The sequence below is a fragment of the Hyperolius riggenbachi genome, chromosome 9 (assembly GCF_040937935.1).
Source record: "Hyperolius riggenbachi isolate aHypRig1 chromosome 9, aHypRig1.pri, whole genome shotgun sequence".
NCBI lineage: Eukaryota > Metazoa > Chordata > Amphibia > Anura > Hyperoliidae > Hyperolius > Hyperolius riggenbachi.
In genome coordinates, this window is record NC_090654.1 from 198057410 (window position 1) to 198078951 (window position 21542).

The 21542-nt window shown below is 41.4% G+C and overlaps 1 protein-coding gene across 2 annotated transcripts in view; it reads right to left on the reverse strand.

Annotated features, from left to right (window-relative positions):
* Positions 1-2971: 2971 nt before the first annotated feature.
* The window catches only part of COCH (cochlin), a 68629-nt gene continuing 50058 nt past the window's right edge, over positions 2972-21542 (reverse strand). For both annotated transcript variants that reach the window (XM_068253886.1, XM_068253885.1), the window contains 7 exons: positions 21056-21109; positions 15344-15388; positions 15041-15188; positions 14813-14916; positions 10868-11094; positions 5912-6422; positions 2972-4093 (listed from right to left, as the gene is read on the reverse strand). In XM_068253886.1, coding sequence (XP_068109987.1) covers positions 3918-4093; positions 5912-6422; positions 10868-11094; positions 14813-14916; positions 15041-15188; positions 15344-15388; positions 21056-21109 — 1265 coding nt within the window. In that variant the 3' untranslated portion in view covers positions 2972-3917. The remainder of the gene's footprint in view (positions 4094-5911; positions 6423-10867; positions 11095-14812; positions 14917-15040; positions 15189-15343; positions 15389-21055; positions 21110-21542) is intronic.

Genomic DNA, 21542 nt, shown 5'->3' on the forward strand with positions numbered 1-21542 from the left:
TGTGGGAAAACATGCATGTTTTATCACAGAAGCGAAAGTAATTGATAGAGAAAATGCATGCAGTGCTTCACTGCTGTCTGCTTTTTTTCTGCATGGGGAAAACACACTCAAGTGTGCAGTAGCCAACCGAATATCATTGGTTCTCAGTTTACCTGTGCAAATGGGGAGAGGGGGCCCCATCCAAAGTTTCACAGGGGGGCCCAGTGATTTATAGTTACTCCCTTGATTTGGCCTACTGTACAGAGACTGTTTTCTTAATATAATACAGTTTACAGGGACCTCTTTTTACTGTTAATATAACTTTTAATAGACCGTGTTACATATATAATAAGGTAGATTTGGAGGTTAAAACTCTGTGTGTAATTTCAGCGCAACAAAAATGTCTGGTGGTGCCACTGCAAAATATACCTTCAGTTTCTGTTCTTCAGCAAAGATGTTCTGTTAAGCCCCATCTACATGATACGATTCTTTATACGATTCGATTACGATTCTATTTACGATCCGATTAAATCCGACATGTCCGATCGGGATTTGATTCGATTCAATTCGATTTGCCATTGTTTTGCAATGGCAAATCGAATTGAATTGAATCGAATCCTGATCGGACATGACGGATTTAATCGGAAAACAAGTTCATGAACGCTCTACCCCCAAATTAACACATACCAGTCGGTGCAGGATCTAGAGAGCCAATCCTTTAGTACAAACCATGGAAAAAGGATCCGCAAACCAGACTTGGCTCAGTGAAAAAATGTCTACTCTTTATTTAGAAAAATTCCACATTACAAAATAGTGCAATAAAATCTCAGGATCGACTAACGCGTATCGGGCCTACAATCTGCCCTTAGTCATAGTCAAAAACTTAACTTAACATAGTCAAAAATGTAATCGGATCGTAAATAGAATCGTAATCGAATCGTATAAAGAATCGTATCATGTAGATTGGGCTGAAGTCTTTTTGATGGTTTTTATTCTGCTAAATATTTACAACCTTTTGACATGTCTAAATACCAATTACTGATTTCTATGGCATGGTTTTCTTAAAAAAAAATAAAAATAAAATAAGCACCCAGAAATAATTTATTTGGATGTTTGAATAATATAGTATTATAGTAAGTTCTCTTATTTAACCGCTGAAACTTGTAATTGAAATTATGCCTTTAATTTTAGGTTTCGGTGGTACATGGAACTTCAGGATGTATTGTGATTGGCTCCTGCTTTACTGATTTTTGAGAAAATGTTTTTAGCCAAATCCTTGATTCAAAATGGAGGAAATGGCTTATGAGAGGTACCATTTCTTCTAATTATTTTAAACTGACTCATTTATTATTATTTTTGATTTGTTTTTGTTTTTTTAAAAGTCCTATAATTTGCACAGCCAAAGTGTAAATAGCTACTAATGTTTTCAACAACATTTTTAGGCAAAAAAATAAAAAATAAAATGCAGTAGATGGTACTGTATGTAATATATCAAGTTATAAAGTTCCCAGTTTCCTCATTATCATATAACTGGTGGGATTTATCATATATTATTTAATTTAAAATATAGCAGTCCATGCAAAGTCTATATGTTTCCTGTCCTACGCGAGACCATTACGTCCCTGATGACAGGCAATGGTTGCCTGGATGGTGGCATTTACAATCTGTGTACTACCACAGCACCTGCTAGAAGCATCAAAATGAGGAATCAATGTTATATACATGTCCAAGTGAATTATTTTAGCACCTTAGACCATTCATTTTGTTGATGAATATCTTGATTTAGATGTCATGTTCAAGAAATAGGAGCTATTTACAATTTCTAAATTGTGTGCTTAAACCGACCCGCCACTTAGTTTGATTGGTTGGGGATAGTCAAATGTTGGAGTCAAAATTCAAATTTTCTGTAAGTTATATGCCTACTGCTTACTCTGTAATATATTTATTCATGTTAAAGTGAATGTTTACCGTTAAAAAAAAGAAAAAGTCAGATACTCACCTAAGGAGAGGGAAGGCTCGGTCCTAATGAGCCTTCCCTCTCCTCTCCCGGTGCCCGGTCCCGCACAGGATCCCCCGTGGCAGTATTCGACCAGTTCGGTCAAATACTGCCACTTCCGCATGCCGAAGGGAGCTTTCGGAAGCCTTCGGGAGCACTCGGGCTCCCGATGACGCGGCCGCTCCATACTACGCATGCGCGAGCGCCCTCTAGCATACGTAGTATGGAGCGGCCCGTCTTCGGAAGCCCGAGTGCTCCCGAAGACCTCCGAAGTCCCTGCGGCAGCGGACGCGAACGGGGGAGCCAGCGCAGCACCGAGGGCACCGGGAGAGGAGAGGGAAGGCTCATTAGGACCGAGCCTTCCCTCTCCTTAGGTGAGTATCTGACTTTTTCTTTTTTTAAACGGTACCCATTGGCTTTAAAGAAGTGGGACAGGACTCCAGAAAATATGTTATGCCTTGTACACACCATACAATTTTCTGTTAGATTTTTCTGTTAGATTTTCTGTAATTAGATTATTTTCTGTAAAGTACTGGTAGAGACTGGTCATTATCTCTGGTGCATTGTCTTCTGGTTATCTCCTGCTGAGTAGAACAATGCCTAATTGCTAGGCAGATAGATGGTTAGATAGATAATTTCCAACATGTTGGAAATTATGTATCTGGCAGGTAAATCTAACAGAAAATCTTACAGAAAATTGTATGGTGTGTACAAGGCTTAAGTGCTCGTTCTGAAAAAAAGCCCATCAAAATCAGGATATGGCAGACCTCCAGAATGGGATATCAGCCTGACTTATATTGGCCACAATAACAGAGGGTGTTTACAGCACGACTTCTTGAATATTTATTTGTAACAGTCTTTAACACTGGAACACCATCTTCCCTTAATGTTTTCTTTACAATGCTAATCCCCTAGCAGATTCAGAGTAGATATGATCAATGAGATGGAAATAATTTCATTTGCATTCAAACTTCATGTAAATTATATGCATCTTGAAATTGAACCAATCAGAATAGCTTCCTATCTATTTTTATTGGTTCAAGTTCAAGCTGCATAACATTTACATAAAATTTGAATGCAATGAGAAATTATTTTCATCGCTTTCATCATTAGTTCAGAGCAATCTCCTACATGCTGAGGACATGCGATAGGCAGTTTGAACTGCATCTCCTGCATGTCCAGCACTTTATTCACGTCCTGTATTATTTATTTATTTATTTTTAAACACACCTTTGTCTTGCTAGAAAGAAACATTCCTTCTATGTGTTTCCTGTTTCTAGCCTAAGCTCAAGAACATGGAGCATAAGTGTCTTATGCCAGTTTTAATTAGAAACTGAAAGCAAAGCAGTCTTTAATGAAAAAGAGCCTGAGATATCAGTGAAGGCCACAGTCATATAAGAGGACATAAAGATACAGTTATGAAGGAATTCCTCCTTTGCGTTCAGCAAGCATGGCTTCCCCCAGACTCGCACATACCGATCCCTCTGGACTATGATTTTACTGATGGGCCCACTTTACTAGATCTGGAGGATGGTGGCTTGGCAAAACTAAAAGTGCCTATTTCATCATTTGGGTTTTGTATGTCTGATGCATATCAGCAGTTTGTGGAGCACCTAACGATGGAGCCAAAGGAGCTGTGTGAAATCTGGCTTGTTACTTACCAATAAGAGACAAAGGACTGTCTATATTTTTGAAGTCCAGTTGATTGTGTAGTCCCTTACATAATAAAAACAGTGTCTCTGTTGTTAACAAGACCTACACATGTATGAAGATACACATTATATTCTACACATTTAACAAATGCAGTGAAGAAAATGCAGCGCCTTTCTGCCGTCTATGGGTACTGCATGTTGCCGGCATGCTTCTTCTTTCTCCCAGTAATTCCAATATGTACACCGTTTCATAGCCAAACCTCTCTTGGGGGACAGTTTGGTGGCCACTCTTACTTCTGTGATTCCAGGAAATCTCTGCATATCCCGCGAACAATGCTAGGAGCGATTTGCTCCAGCCCTGGGAATTCTCTACTGAAGAAGGTGTGGGTGTTTTTGGGTTCAGAAGCCATGTCCTTCAGGTCATCAAGTGGTGCCCATGCCACACCCACAGTGTAAACCGTTATGCCTGCAAAAACAAAGTGCGCAAAATCATTTACAGTCATTGAGTAGCCCTATTTTTCATTTTAAATATATTCAAATTTGACATACTGCCTATTGAAATACGTATTTAAAGAATATTACTTTGGGTAACTGTTAAGCCAATTCTTTTAAATTGAGGTCACAATAAATAATGGCTTAAGGTGCGTACACACGCACTACTAAATGCAACGACGGGTCCTCCGGACCCTCCCGCTGGGCGGTCTTTAGCCGACAGTATGCACGTGTGTACGCGCTGTCGGCGAACTGATAAGGCTGTTTCTGAACAATCCGCACAGTGGATCGTTCAGAAACAGCCTTATCAATCCGCCGACAGCACGTACACACGCACTACTGTCGGCTGAACATCCGCCCAGCGGGAGGGGCCGGTGGACCCGTCGTTGCCGGCGGTAGTGCGTGTGTACGCACCTTTACAGATGCACGTGACTTCTAGCTGACATGTAATGTGTTTAGTAAAATGGATATACATGAGGGCAACAAAGCTGCAGTACTGTTTCATCAGTATCATTAAATTAAATGTTGGTCACTATTACTAAAAGCTCGAACACATATGCAATTTTTCTGCCCAACTAATGTCTAAACTTGGTCTGTAGGATGATAGTTGGGCGTGTGAATGTGTAACAAATAACTAGACAAGCGACTACTAACAGGCGGTTTGCCCGATCCAACTACTACACACCTGTTGGTCTGGATATCGTTCAGTTAACCGTGTGCGTACAAGTCATTTGAACTACTTGTACTTGTTTTGAATGTAGCCATATTGTGCAGTCCGTCGTTCGCTTGCATGTGCAGTATGCAAATGTGTTGGTCGATCAGTTGGTTGATGTGTGGAAAATACAAGTCGGGCAATCGCTTGGTCATGTCGTCGGGTCGATCATGCAGAAAAGTGCATGAGCCTTAAGACGCACATTACGTAAACCAAAAAGAATGAACACATTCCTTGATGTGTTTGTTCTTTGGGTTCTGGGGTCATTTTCCCTGTTCCAGTTATGTATTTAGACTACCCCGATATTCTGAAAGTGGACCAATCTGCACCTTACATAAACAAAAAGTTAAAAACAAGTTCTAGGAATTCTCATGAGTCTGAGAGTATTCTGTCTCTTGTGGACTTTGATTCTAACATCAAACCACGGGTCACTCAATCTGTATTGAAATTCTTTAGATATCTACAGATCAGACCATGGGTGAGTCTGTATGATATTCTTCATACATCTGCAAATCAGAGATTTTATTCAGGAATGGCTCATAAGTAGAATATTGTTTGGGTAGTAGGCACTAGAAGAATAATGTGAGGTTAAGGGCAATTCAACATCTGCCTTGTGGTCGGTTGTCTGTTGTCTTTCAAACAGTCCAAATATGTCTGTTTTCTTTTTAGATTTTGGTACTACCTGTACTGTATACATATTACATTATTAGTGGTTCTTTGTTTTTGTTTCCCTTGAGCTTACTGGAGAACTACCTTGACAGCATTACATTATGTTTAGCTGTATCCTCGGCATATAGAATTGTCTTTTGTTAATGAGGCCAATAATATAGTAAAAAGAGACAAAACACTGCACACGTTATTATTGAAAAGATAAATGGCATGATACTATTGTACTGTCACTAATAACCTCATGGTTGTTTATAGGAAAATGGGCCTGATGCAGAAACCTACGTTAATATTGCTGAGTGCAAGCAGGATAAAGCAATATTACCATGGGTTTGTGCATCAGGTCCAATTCTTGTTTTTATGTGTGGTTTAGGGGAAGCTAGAAGATAATTTATACACTGCTTCTTTCTGTACCTGCTGCGTGTGCAGCCATAGCTGGACCTCTGACATCATCATACGACTGGCCATCGGTGATGATTATTAGGAAGTTCTTATTGGGCCCATCTTTCTGGAAAACACTGCGCACTGCAAAACTGATGGCATCTCCTGTGGCAGTTCCACCACTCATGTACTGGATACTGAAAAGTGCTCTCTGCACATCCTCCTTGGTAAGATGGTCCTGAAAACCAAACTCTAGACGCTGATCATAGGTAAACTGGACTGCGGCTACTTTTGCTCCAATGTCAGACACTTCGAATGCTTGTATAATGCTGCTCATGAATTCCAGCATAATACGGAAATTCTGGTCCCCGATACTACTGGAGCCGTCAATCAGGAAGCCAATGTTGACAGAGTTGTAGCAGGTTTTACTGCACAGTAGCCGCTCGTGTGTGCACAGCTTCTGTACAAGAGGCTTGGTGTACTTCGAGGTGCCAAACCAGCTTGGCATGGTGAAGGAGAAGAAGCTGTTGTTCCTGCAGACAGCCTGAAAAAGACAATTATGTACACATCATTTTCAACTTGATGTTGTATCATAAACTTTGTACTGAAAGTTTGAAACCCTAAAGGGTCCCATACACTCGATCGATCGATCGATCGATCGATCGATCAAAATCCGATTGGCGGCCGATTTCAATCGATCTGGCAGGGTGGAAAATCTAGATCGATCTGTTGAGATTGCTTATCATTTTGCATTGGCCCTAATGGAAATCTGATGGCAAAAAAATGCCATCAGATCGATTTTCAATAGATTTCAAACTGAAATCTATTCGAAATCTGTTCCTAGTAAAATCTAATGCTGCTAATCTAATGGGTGTATGGCCACCTTAAGGCTAGGCACAGTAACCAGAACCCCATGACAAGCTTTATCTCCTGCAAACAGTGATTAATCCTCCGCACTGAAATGCATTCAGCAGCCTGAAACACAGACCGAATAAATGGAGCTAAAAATTCTGATTACATTTTTGGTCCAATAACTTTTCCTACAGTTCAGTCCAGACAGATGGCTGCCGGCAGCTCATTTAGCCAACGCTAAACGCTTTTCTGTTATCAAATAGTAATGCGATTGGAATAATTCTTGGCATTTCGTCATCGTGTTTTTAGCCCCTAGAGGAACACAAAACCGTAATCGTAGCTGACACTAGATGCTGCATGTAGCATCTCAGAAAACTCTATTTGATTCCGGCATAAACACTAGAAAACAATGGTAAATGCACTGAGATGAATGCTGCCTTTATCTCAATGGGGAACACTGTGGATTCTGGTAGTAAACACTCTGCACAGCCGCTGGCAGTTGGCCGTCTGATCTGCCCCTAAATCTAAGACCATCATTTTATAGAAAGAACACTCAACAATCCTTGATGAGCCATCTGCCAGACTCTGGGAAGCTAAAAGCTACATTGAACAAAGAGCAAATAATCAGTTGGTTAATTCCGACTTATGAGTTACTGAAACGTGTACATAACTTGTGGTAATGCCGTAAGTTTTGTTTTGCACACCCATACGAAGGTGCCAGTGTGAAGGACTGTGGAATCTTCTGAGGGACCCATAAACAGAAAGCTTCTCTTTAGTTGCCCAGGGGAATGCCTCTTACACTTCTCTGTCCTCATTGCTCAACACACATTTCCCCTGCTGAGACATGCATAGCTGCTTAGGCATTATTGTTAACACACAACCCTACACTCCACGCTCAGGAATAATTTTCTTCAAAACATAAAGGGTAGAAGGAAATATTATTTTTGTAATAAACTAATTGTGCTTCTGCTTTCCAGCTACTGTATGTTGTACTCTAAATTAGAGAATATTTGATGTTGTCTACTATGTTGGAGTTGACCAGCAGGTGCTGCTGTCCATTGTTCCACATGTTCTCATTTGTTCCTAATTCCTGATACACTTTCTTCCTGTCTCTTCCCTCCCATGACCATAAGAAATTACGAGAAGACTGGCATTTCTACAAATGAAGAGAGAGAAAGCGCTCCAATAGTGCATTCAACTTTTTTTTTTATTGTGCAACACCAGATAAAATTTCACTTACATTAAATTAAGGTAAAAACGCACATAGTAGACCGCCTACAGCAAAGGTCTCCATCCAAAGGCCTGGCCTGGACCCAGGATCGCATTGGCAGTTCCTCCGCCTAAGGCGTTCGGAATTGCTGGAGAAGGGGTAGACGTGGCCTCCACTCACACATGCCGTCACTACCGGCGTTTGCCACCCCTTGTTTAGGACCCGGGATCGCGTTGGTAGTTCCTACGCCGAAGGCGTTCAGACTTCCAGGAGGACTTGCGGGAGAAGCAGTGGGCGTGGCCTCCACTCATACGTGGCAAACTACCAGTTTCGGTGTTTGCCATGCCTACTTCAGGACTTGAAGAAGGTGTGGCAAACACTGAAACTGGTAGTGAAGTGACAGCATGTACTAGTGGAAATAAAACTGCAATTATGAAAAAAAAATTATCCAGTGTCATATCCTCTTGATACCCGACAAACGACACAGACTGCTGCAGGCGTCAATCCCTATTTCAACAACCGAAAAACAGCACCGCACACATCGATCCCAATCCCAGCCCTGGACTTGCTATACTAAGTATATTAAGCCCCAGAACAATGACATTCTGAATTCTGCTGTAGAATGTCATTTTAATCAGTTATGTAAGCGTTAAAACCTAACCACAGACGGGTAAAACAATTTAGTGTGAGACTGTCACTTTTCTTTTAACTTTCAATGAATGATTGCTGCTATAGCAACTTAGCATGAACGTTTAAAACCGTGCGTGTGCATGAACAGAGGCGACGGGGGCATGCATAAGTGCGTGGCAGCAGCATTCAGTGCAGGACATGACTCACATCTTGGAGTCTTTAGATGAGCAAATTGGAACATGAAGCATGTCTAAGAATCTAAAGTGGTTGCACACTGTGACCCTGACCTGAAGAAGCGGGCAAGACCCGCAAAACGCACCATCTGTTTTTAAGTGTCCAACAAATTTGTGCTTTTTGATACCCTACCACTCACTCGAGGCAAGATTGTTCACTTCAAAATTCCTTTTTACAATTTTTCTGTTTGGGAACCTCCTCCCACCCACCTCACATCAATCTTCTGGGAGACCGGTCTTTCCAGATCTCCAAATGTTCAATTAACAGATTTTTTTCTTATTATGTAAACAAACAAAGGAAACCTGAGATGAACAAGTACCTTTAAAATAAACATACCCCCCAAATGTATGCCAAACACAGGCCATTACTGTAATTTTTGCTGCTCTCCTGTATTCATTTCTTTTTTTTTTCATTTTTATATTGTCTAAAATTCAAGATGGCTGCCGTCATTCCATTCTGCTTCTGGGTCACTGTCAATCATCTATTCACTGCCTCTATAGTTCTTCATCAAATCATGTATGCAGGGACATATATACAGTTGAAAACAAACCTGCACACATATACACACAGGCACAGCTTTTACTTATTCCTGTGAAACAAAAGACAAGAAGGGCTACTGCTGCATAGGCTGTCTGTGATCGGTGTGCAGTCATCAACATTATTGTGCTGTGGTGTGAAGCTGTAATCGCATTTGCCCATAGAGCACTGTCCCTCCATGAAATGCAAATGCTTGAATAATGACAATTGTACACAGACCAAAGGCAGCAAATACTGCAGCAGCCCAGTTGCCTTTTTGTTCCAGAGAAAAAAAAATAATTGTCCCTGTATATTTCTGGCTCAGATGGGGATAGGTAAGCAGGGGCGTATCTGGGTAATATAGAGCCTATGGCAAACACTGAATTCCCCCCCCCCCCCCCGTCAGAGCCCCTTTCCCCTCTAAAAACAGCCTCCTTTCCCGTGTACATGTGCTATGGTTGTCTGTGGGTTTTTGGCTTTGGATATTGCTGAAGTTACTTTTTTGGAAATATCTCTTCTTTTTCCTCCCTCGGTCCTCTTTTCTAACATTAAGCCAAGTGAGCTTTACATACATAAATTAAGTAGCCATGATCTGAGTGAAGGGGAGACACGGGGGCAGGCATGGCGGTGCAGCACATGAGGAGACTGTTGCTGTGGCGCCCATGGCACGTGCCATGCTGCACACCTCTAGATATGCCTCTGTAGATAAGTGAGTAACTCAGACACTCAGAGCACAGATACTAATTAGCTGCATAGATAAATAAACCTGTGTTTCCCAAGCTGTTTCTCCCATCACAGGCACTGCTCTCTGTGATGTCATTCTGTGCACAGATAGGGAGGACACAGGCAGAGAGGGGGCAGGCTTGAGCAGACTGCTCTCACTGCTATAGAGCTTCCTGATAAAGCAGCCGACTGAGAGCTCAGTCAGCGGTTTTTACAGGGGGGATTACAAGCACACAATGCAGATCAGACAGCAGGGTAAGTGTCAGTTCTCCTGTCCCTACTTATGTATAATATTAATTATAACAGGTTGTGTTGTCTCTGGTACACTTTAATGTCTAATGTTGTGATAATTTACAAAGGTTGTTAATTTTAGGTGTGTAGTGATAAATGTGGGCATTTCCACACAACAAATTTCAACGTATATTTGTTGAAATAAACTATGGACTAAAATATACATTTTCCGTAAGATATAATATAGTTGCATTACAAGCCGATATCTGTGTCTTTAAAAAGTAAAAAATCTCCATGGGGCATACATACTACAATAATAAATGAAACCATACATGCTATAATGCATTATAGTTTACCTTCGTATATGCATGGAAAAGAAAATGTTATAGAATTTAATCACTGGGAGAAAGCAGCTCTAATGCAGAGGAGACAAAACAGCGAAGTTCTGATGAACATTGTAAATTATTTTTTTTTTACTGGTTAGACTGGCACAGCACTATAATACCTATAATGCTCGAGTCCTCAAGGGGCTGATTGGTGAGCTAAACTTTAAATTGCTACAACATGAATTTCCAGTTTCTTCGATTAATTACCTTGTCTATAAAGGCTACATCCTGCACCATTCCAAGTTCTTCAGAGGTCGGAGGTGCAACAGATACAATGAAGACATTAATACCATATTCCCGTGCTATTATTCCAGCCTCTTCTATGTTATCAGAGGGCCAGCCATCTATAAATACCACCATGACCTTTGGCATTCCTTTTCGCACCCCATTAGAGATGGTGAAGAAAGACTGGGCAGTGTGCTTTATAGCTTTCCCTAAAAACAGCAGTGAAAAAATTTGATTAACATTAGCACAAGCAGAATATTTATCAAGTGTCTGTAATTGGAAATTTAATGGCCAAAGAGGAAGGGCACATCTGGTAAATATATTGTAAGTGCTGTCAAGATGGACATTTTTGTTTATCTCAATAGTGGGACTCGCACCAGAATAACTCCAGATTGCTAAAGTGGATATGGGCCTCTGTAGTTATTTTACAGCATTTTATGTAAAGACAATGCCAATTTGCCTCAATAAGTCTATGAAGCTTAGAGTTCTAACCACAGGCCTAAAGAGAACCTGAGGAAGTTCGTGGGGGCAGATGCGACAGAGGAATGTTCTCTGCCTCATGACATGCCTCTGTGTTTCCCCCCCCCCCCCCCACACACACACTGCCACTCGCTGCCCCCCCCCCCCCCCACACACACACACACACATCTGCGATATGGCCACCTGAGATTAGTGACAAATATTGTCGCTATCTCGGAGATAAACGATGGAGAGGGATTCCCTGTTCAAGACGCCCGCCAGGGGTGTTCCTGCAGGCTTTCCATTGCTGCCATTCGGCAGCTCTCTCTCCCTGGCTGTGCCTCCTGCTGCTTCCCCGCCTCCCTGCATGCTGTGAATGAGAGACACAATCTTTCCTTCCAGCGTCGTGACCCACAGGTCATAAAAGTGAAAGTGTGCCAGTGCGGCCCACAGGAGCGGAGGTTTTGGCGGCTACCTGATCCACTCAGCCCCCTCAGGTAGCACATATTTATTTTTTTATGAGCCCACCTCGGGCTCTCTTTAACTATAGTAGGGGTTACAGGGGGCCCGGCAGCTGGGGAGGCAGTCCTTTACATAATAAATGCAGAGCAGCAGCAGACCATTATACATCCTTGCTCCCAGCGTTATATGTCTCTTCCACTTCCTGTTCGGTTTGCAAGTAACGTGCAGCCAGCCAATCACCATGCTGCTTCAGTGCCTGCATGGTGATTGGCTGGCTGCACAACATTTGCAAACTGAACAGGAAGTGGAGACATTTATCACACCATAAGCAGGTATATATAACACTGAACTGCTTGCTCTGCATTAAATATGTACAGGACAATAACATTAGTAGATAATACAAAAGAGCTTGGATCGGACAGCAATCAAGGCCATCTGCAGCCACTACCAGCTAAAGATGCCCATCCACTACTCAGTTTGCGGGATCAATAGCCCACAGATTTGATCATAATTATCGAATTTGCCAGAGCTGTCGTAACCAGTGCTGGGCCGAAATTACGCATGAGCGTAATTACGCATCGTAATTCAATGTAAATTTACGCGTAAGCGTTACGCGTAACTTACGGTCTTACACGTAATTATTTACGCGTAAGACCGTAAGTGGTATCGTAATTACACTCTCTACCGTAATTGCTAGGCATGCGTAATTTTACGAACACTTACGCGTAATTTTACGCGCAATTACTAACGTAAAATCTCCCATTTTCTAAGAGTAGCCAATCAGTCAACATCCTAAGCAACCAATAGTATTCTCCCGCCCTTCAGTATAAGCGTACGTTTTGACGCATAGGAATGATATGTACGCAATAACTGTCACATTGACGGCTATTGCGTACATATCGTCCGCATGCGTAAAAAAATATGCATTAATGGGTATTACGGCACTACGCGTAACATTGTAGTGTAAGCGCCTTCATTACGGTATCCTTACGCGTAATTGCGTAAGTTTACGCGTAATTACAGTGATGTACCGTAGATAATTTCCTACGCCGTAACCGTAATTGCGTAATGCGTAATAGCGTAAAATTACGCGTAGCGATCCGTAAGCGTAGATTTTTCCATTACGACCAGCACTGGTCGTAACGTGGCCGTCTGATCGTTGTTTCAATTGATCTGGCATGCTGGAAAGATCTCACACGAAATCGCTCCTTTCAGTGTGCCTGTACCCTGGTGAGGTCATGGGGTACAGGCTTTCTTGGCGGCAGTGGAGAAAGATGCATAGGAGGAGGTGCACCTGCAAACAGGCCCAAACAACACTGCACACTCGCCATGTGTCCTGGGGCAGTCGGAGGGGGCTGCACAGATTTTTAATAGATTTCATGCTGGAATCTACGTGCGAATGTGTGGCAGCAATAGATCCCTCACTGATCAGATTCCACCAGAGAGGGATCTATCTGATGATCGAATCTGCTGCCCCATCTGCCAAAGTATGGGCACCTTAATGTCTCTTTCATGTGGGCAGCTAAAGGAGTCACATCTGAGCACGGCCTTTCAGACTTCACAGGTCACAGTTCTCTGCTGCTAGGAAATGCCACCATGTGTCAAGTGCTGCTGATACGAGTGGAGTTACAAACGCTGCCATTCAGCTGCATTTTAATTACACCCAAATGGCGCTTGTGGACAAAAGACAGAACTGTGTAGTACATCTACTTCTATGAAAGAGGACTTAGTCTTGTTATAAGAAAGCAATTGGTCAGGTTGGGAAAGCTACTCTTTCCCCTGCTAATGAACCTGCACTGGGAAGTGTCTGCATTCAAATCCCTCTCCTCTCTACCTAGATGTGGCTGAACTGAAGCCAAACAGACTATGTAATAAACTAGAAATCTTCAATTTATGCTGCTGGAAGCCTCCTCAAGGAGAATTTATTGCAGAGCATTGGACAGATCTGAGAAGGTGACTTGGGCTTTTGCAGTGCAGCATAACAACCCCTTTATAATGTGGCTTGCCCCACTGCACCACCTATAACGGCATAGAGCATGGTAACGCACTGCATGCAGTGCATTACTGCAAAACATAAACATTAACAGGTAAAGTGATGCAACTTTTCAGTGACTGTATGCTTTACTGCATGCAACACAATGCACGGATAATGTGCAGCGCCACTACCTTGATCCATTGTGTCATGTACCTGCTGTTACAGGGACTGCAGCACAAGTCTCTAACTGGCTGGTCTTGATCATAGGATTATGCTTTATTTCTTCTTGTTTCAACATACACAGGAATCAGAACTTTTGCAATTAATCAGAGATTTGTAAACCAATCCTATGATCAAATACATCACCTGCTTCTCCATTAACTCTCCTGAAAGAGCCTTACCATAGAATAGATTGTTCATATCTACTGACTAATCAGCTATTCTAGATTTAAAGGGTAGCTAAAGTGAGAGGCATTTGGTGGCTGCCATATTTATTTATTTTTAAATAAAATCAGCTGCCTGGTGCTTGGCAGTCATGGTGATCTCTTTGACTACAATCACACACCTGAAACAAGCATGCAACTAAACTAATCAGACTTCAATTGGAGGCATCTGATCTGCATGCTTGGTCAGGTTGTATGTCTAAGTCTGGGTTCAAACTTGAGACCCCAATAGTTATTTCCAAGGCTGATTCCACAGTCTCGGCACACTTTTGGCCAACAGTCATCCGATAGCAGCTGACTGTGGCAATATGAAAACTGACGCGATGTACGGGGGAAAAAAAACAAAAACAGAGCCGATATTTTTTTCCTTGCAGTGGGAAAAAGCTTATTACCCTCACTTCCCTGTGATCCTTCATTTTGGAATTTGGAGGCTGCACTCTCATGGATGCCCATAGCCTGGTGATTTTACAGATTGTCTCCTTATTGGCACCATTTGTTTCTCCTGATTAGATATTCTTTCTGAGCAAAGTTAGTTTCTTGGAGAAAAATGCTAACTTCTAAAAACTGGATTGTTTGGCTGTCACTCACCTATGTTTGAGTTTCCTCCTTTGAAGCTGATTTCTTTAACTGCAAACACGACATCCTTTGCAGAGGTAAAATTCTTCAAAAAGAACTCAGTTTTTGGCAGCTCACTGTGTAATATAATTGAGACGTGTTTAGTGAATAAGTGCTTCATCTGTCGTCATCATCATCATCATCATCATCCAAAGTCTCCTCCTGTGCGCTTCTGGCTGTTTGATCTACAAAACATATTACCTGGCTTGTACCACTCCTACGTGGGGCCCATCCGTGCCAATACCCAGCATGAATGCCACTTTCGCAACAAAATTCTTCTGCAGGTTGAATCTACGCTGTCCAATATTGTTGCTGCCATCAATCAAGAAGGCAATTTCAGCTCTACAGTCTTGTGAACAAAGAAAGCGAAAAACAGGGACAGTAATTATATAAACAGCTTGCAAAAACCAAGATGAAGAAATTCCAGATGAATGTACAGTAGTATCTATACATAGCTATCCAAGCCACATACTAGATGTTAACTTTATTAAGATTACTTAATACCTTTGTTTCCAGTTGACTTCTCTGGTGTTTTTTTCTGACGTCTAGCTGCAAGAATCAGACAGGAAGAGAATTTAGGAATCATAAGCATCTATTACCTTTAGCTGGATATACAGTATACAGTCAAGGTATGGTTTGTGTTGTGTTCAGTAATCACTAATTCAGAATAACGTGGACTAGGTTTATTACAAGTTGTATGAACACCGCAATCTGTTAGCATACGTATTAGTACACCGCCGGTGAGTTGAGTGCAGCTGCCATTTAAATTCCCGGTGGTGTTAAACAATACTATTCCCCCCCCCTCCCCCGAGTTGTATAAACTTGGAGGGAGGGGTAATTCTGGATTGCCGGAACCCCATATTACCCTTACGTGCCCCGCGCAGTATAACTTTACTGCTATGCCGGAGCTTAGATTCAGTGCTTGCCGCTGATCACCATGCACCAAAAACACCTGCTTTGGTCTATTAGGTGAACAACATTTACCAAAGGCTGAGTTCAACATTAACCTAAGGCTTCAAAAAGGAGTTCAAAAGTGACACAAAATCGTACCATTTTTCACAATGGAGATTAACGGACATGTAAATGGATTCAATATTGTCTATAGGACCCATTCATACATGTCAGTTTTCAATGCATCCGCCGTCTCCATTGTGGTAGCAGAGCAAAAAAAAAAAGTCCTGACCTGCACGATTTTGCCACACACCGCATATGCCACATATGCCAGTGGAAACAATAAAATTCTATAGAGACAGGCTGCATCTGTTCGGCATGTAGATGCTGGGCTTCTAAGACTGTTCAGCTGTAGGGAGTCCCAATAGTGGGAGATCCTACACTGAAACTCCTCTCCCCTTCTCAATCCCATAATTGCAAGCTTTGCACACCTCCATCCAGTGCTAAGCTTATCTAATGAAACAAAGGAACATACTGTATATTGGACACTCTGTTTAATATAGTATCCTTCATTGAATCTTCCCTATATAAAATACTGTATATAACAGCAGCAAAAGGGTTCCAGAGGTTTCCCTTGCTGTCTGTTACAGTGGATACCAGCTAAGACCAGAATGAAAGAGGACAGACATAATGGATCGTATATGGATCTGCTGTGACCATTCGTGTCATGGTGACCTAGTGTAAACCCAGTCTTATGCAGTATAATGGACTGTCTAACAGTAGCCATAATCATGGTATTTGGCTGTCTACTTTGACCAAGCATCTGCAGGTATGATCACTTTCATACTCCATGAACAGTCTAGGCAAAAAAAAATTAAATAGAAACATGTACCGGTATTTAGATGAACTGTTCTGCTGAGTTTAAGGTAAAGGCTGCCTGTCTTTGGCAGCATTACCTGGTGTTAAATCAACTTTCTCTTCACTGCTACATCACTGGACTTTGGGCATACATTTAAAAAAAAAAGCGTTAAGCGAGAAGGTAGTGGAAGGTTACTTTATCTGTTAGGGGCGTGCTTTGAGATTGGGATTAGGCATCAAGAGGGATTACAATTTAGGAGGGAGGCTAAGGTTAGATGTCAGGAAGGGTAGGTTAGGCTTCAGGAATAGGTTAACTTTGGGGAGGGGCTAGACATCAAGAAGGGGTTAATATTACGAGGGGCATTTGGGAAGGAATGGATTTGTGGGGTGTTTTCTAGTTGGAGATGACAGTAGGAGGTTAATGTGAATGTTAACTGAATGATGAATCAAATGGTACCCCCTAATATTAAAATTCTTTGAGCCTGATTCACAAAGCGGTGCTAACAGTTAGAACGCTGGTGAAAAGCCCTTTATCACGCCTAAACTCAGTTTAGGCGTGATAAGTTTAGGTGTGATAAGTTTAGGCGTGATACGTTTAAGCACCAACTGGGTTAGCACCGCAGTGCGCAGCTGATCAAAAGTTTTGCACTAGCAAAGTCTGGTGCACTTCGCATAGAGTTTAATGGCGCTGCTTTGCGTGCAGGACTTTGTGCACGATCTAAACTTATCTAAACTTATCATGCCTAAACTTATCATGCCTAAACTGGCTTTTCACCAGCGTAGTGCAATGGTTATCACGCCTAAAGTCTCTAACTGGGTTAGCACCACTTTGTGAATCGAGCCCTTTATGTGTAAAGCACCAACAATTTATACAGTGTTAAAGCTGATTCAGCAGGCATTTATTTTTTTCAGTTTAATAGCTTTTGCTTTTCTTTCTTAGGCTTTAGGTATACTTTAGGTATACCTTTAGATTGTAAGCTCACAAGGGCAGGGCTCTCCCCCCCCCCTTTTGTGTCTTGGAAATCATTATACATTTTATTTATCATGTTACTTTTATCACTGTCATTACCAATTCTGTATTTTGTATTCTGTATTTTGTATCATTTTTGTATTTTGTCACTAATTATGTATCTTGTATATTGGTGTACACCATTGTCTGTATTATTATGTACCCTATGTTTGTTTCTTACTTTGTACAGCGCCACGGAATATGTTGGCACTTTATAAATCAATAATAATAATAATACTTAAAAGGACATGTTTCAGGACTACTGTCTACAGAGCTGTCGCCCTGTGAAAAGGACCCTAACTGAACTGTAAAGAAGCTGTTTTTATATATAAAACTGGTAGTTATCATTCTGGTGCCAAACAGACAAATTGTACTGCTCTGAAATCAATCCTCCCAGAGCAGCCTGTATTACTGAGATCTAGGGATGGCCAACGGGATGCAAATAATTCCAGAATCATGCTAATTAAATGACAAGATATATATATGTATATATACTGTACAGCGCTGCGTAATATGTCAGCGCTATATAAATACTAAATAATAATAATAATGATAATAATTAAATGGAAATATATGACTCTTGAAAACGGACCAGTCAAAGCTGCTGCTTTGATTGATACATTTTCAAGCTGAATACATTTCCATGAAAGTATCATAAAAACTTGCATCAACTTGGAATTATTTGCATTTCATTGACCATCCCTACTGAGTTCTTGGAGCCACATACAGTGGCTTGCAAAAGTATTCGGCCCCCTTGAAGTTTCCCACATTTTGTCACATTACTGCCACAAACATGCATCAATATTATTGGAATTCTACGTGAAAGACCAATACAAAGTGGTGTACATGTGAGAAGTGGAACGAAAATCATTCATGATTCCAAACATTTTTTTACAAATCAATAACTGCAATACCAGCTTTGCACATCTAGAGACTGAAATCCTTGCCCATTCGTCTTTGCAAAACAGCTCCAGCTCAGTCAGATTAGATGGACAGCGTTTGTGAACAGCAGTTTTTAGATCTTGCTACAGATTCTCGATTGGATTAAGATCTGGACTTTGACTGGGTCATTCTAACACATGGATATGTCTTGTTTCAAACCATTCCATTGTTGCCCTGGCTTTGTTTAGGGTCGTTGTTCTGCTGGATGGTGAACCTCCACCCCAGTCTCAAGTCTTTTGCAGACTCCAAGAGGTTTTCTTCCAAGATTGCCCAGTATTTGGCTCCATCCATCTTCCCATCAACTCTGACCAGCTTCCCTGTCCCTGCTGAAGAGAAGCACTCCAGAGCATGATGCTGCCACCACCATATTTGACAGTGGGGATGGTGTGTTCAGAGTGATGTGCAGTGTTAGTTTTCAGCCACACATAGCGTTTTGCATTTTTGCCAAAGAGTTCCATTTTGGTCTCATCTGACCAGAGTATCTTCTTCCACATGTTTGCTGTGTCCCCCACATGGCTTGTGGCAAACTGCAAATGGGTCTTCTTATGCTTTTCTGTTAACAATGGCTTTCTTCTTGCCACTCTTCCATAAAGGCCAACTTTGTGCAGTTCACAACTATTAGTTGTCCTATGGACAGATTCCCCCACCTGAGCTGTAGATCTCTGCAGCTCGTCCAGAGTCACCGTGGGCCTCTTGACTGCATTTCTGGTCAGCGCTCTCCTTGTTCGGCCTGTGAGTTTAGGTGGACAGCCGCATCTTGGTAGGTTTACAGTTGTGCCATACTCCTTCCATTTCTGAATGATCACTTTAACAGTGCTCTGTGAGATGTTCAAGGCTTTGGAAATCTTTTTGTAGCCTAAGCCTGCTTTAAATTTCTCAATAACTTTACCCCTGACCTGTCTGGTGTGCTCTTTGGACTTCATGGTGTTGTTGCTCCCAATATTCTCTCAGACAACCACTGAGGCCGTCACAGAGCAGCTGTATTTGTACTGACATTAGATTACACACAGGTGCACTTTTTTTAGTCATCAGCACTCATAAGGCAATGTCTGTGGGCAACTGACTGCACTCAGACCAAAGGGAGCTGAATAATTATGCACACCCCACTTTGCAGTTATTTATTTGTAAAAAAAATGTATGGAATCATGTATGATTTTCATTCCACTTCCCACGTGTACACCACTTTGTATTGGTCTTTCACGTGGAATTCCAATAAAATTGATTCATGTTTGTGGCAGTAATGTGACAAAACGTGGAAAACTTCAAGGGGGCCGAATACTTTTGCAAGCCACTGTATACTGACTTTACTCCTTACAGGCGGCTGGTTCTGGATGCTTAGGGACCAGACTCAGAATAGTATTCTGCACTATGATTAACAGCTGGGATTATACTTAGCTGGTAAGCACTAAATCTGCCTAAAGCGGATCCGAGATGAAAAACTAACTATAACAATGGCCGCATAACTATAACAAGTAACTTGTCTATATATCTTATCTAAAGTTTAGATTGTTGAAGCTGTTTGCAGCTAGAATTGCTGAGTAAACTGTTTATGATTACAGTATTTATTCCTGTGATACAATGAGGGCAGCCATGTCCTGTTTGTCACATTACACATAGGCAAGCTGATCTGTATCTCCCACTCCCCTCTCCTACTCCCTCCTTCCCTCTGCCTCTGAAATCTCTGGCTAGTAACCTCCTCCTGCCCAGACTGAGCTCATATAAGCCCTTGCTACTAAGGCTGAGAGTGCCAAGGCTCTCTCAAGAAGCTGTGGGCGAGGGTTGTTTAGTTTTTAGGGAATTGGAGTATTAAAACAAAACAAAAAAAGGCTTTGGCTTGAGGAATGCCCTATAAACTATATGAAAGGAACACAATTATGCAATGAGTAAAAGTTTATCTCAGATCCACTTAAATTAATTTCTTGTGCAATATTATTGTACAGAAAGCTGTCTTTGCTCCTCCCCTATTCTATGGTCACTTACAATTAAGTCAGAGAGGAGTTAGGAGGAGACAACAGCTTGTCACCATGAGCCAAGGTCACCTGAGCCCTCCCTCTGCTGCGAAATTATCTCCTTGGGGCCAGCACTGAAGCTAAACAGAATCTCATTGTGAATTTGCTCAGCTGCTGCACTGGTCACGAGTTTCATAAAGGGGCGAAATCGGTTATGTGTAATATCTTCATTTTAGATCAAAAAGTGCTTTTAATGACTAATTAATAATGTATTAAAATTACTGTAAACCTTTAACCTTTTTTTTTTTTTAACCCTGTGAACCTTTCAGTGGTTATTCCAGCTTTCTCACAGAAGTTGAAAGGGTAGTTCAAGTGTATTTGTTTTTGACTAGAAGAGGACTGAGGATCCACAGTAAAATCTTGCTCTGGATCAGCTTGATCTAACGGTAATTCTGGTTTTGGCAAACAGATCCACTAAACTCCACAGAAGATACATAACATTACTCTTTCTTGATATAATGTTTGATATAAAAATGAACTGCTAAATAGGTGAATATAATTACTCACTTGCACTGGTAGAAACTGGCTTTCCTGATACCTCCATTCCTGGACTCTTATGCTCTGGGGGGGAAAAGTATATACATTTACTCATAAATACATGCATACAATGTATAGTGGTGAGTCCTAGAGTAGATAGCAGACAAAAGGGAAGAACAAGATCCAAAACAGTGTAGTAAATCAAGCAGTACAGTATAATGCTAGGTACTCACAAGTAAGGGTTGCCAAATAGACTGAGCTGAATGAGCTAGTGGGGAACAATACCTGTCTCCATACAATAATCAAGCTTGTTATTCTCCCAAGGCTGAAAATTTGGGTAAAATCCCAACTTCTCCACTCAAGGTGGACAAGATAACATAACTAAGGATTGATTAAAAACAATTTAAAATTAAGTAAATAGTGGACTTACCCACAATAGCTGTAATAAAGTAAAAAGCTTATTTAACGCACCACATCATGGTTCGTGGCCTAACACACCGCTTCATCAGTTATATTA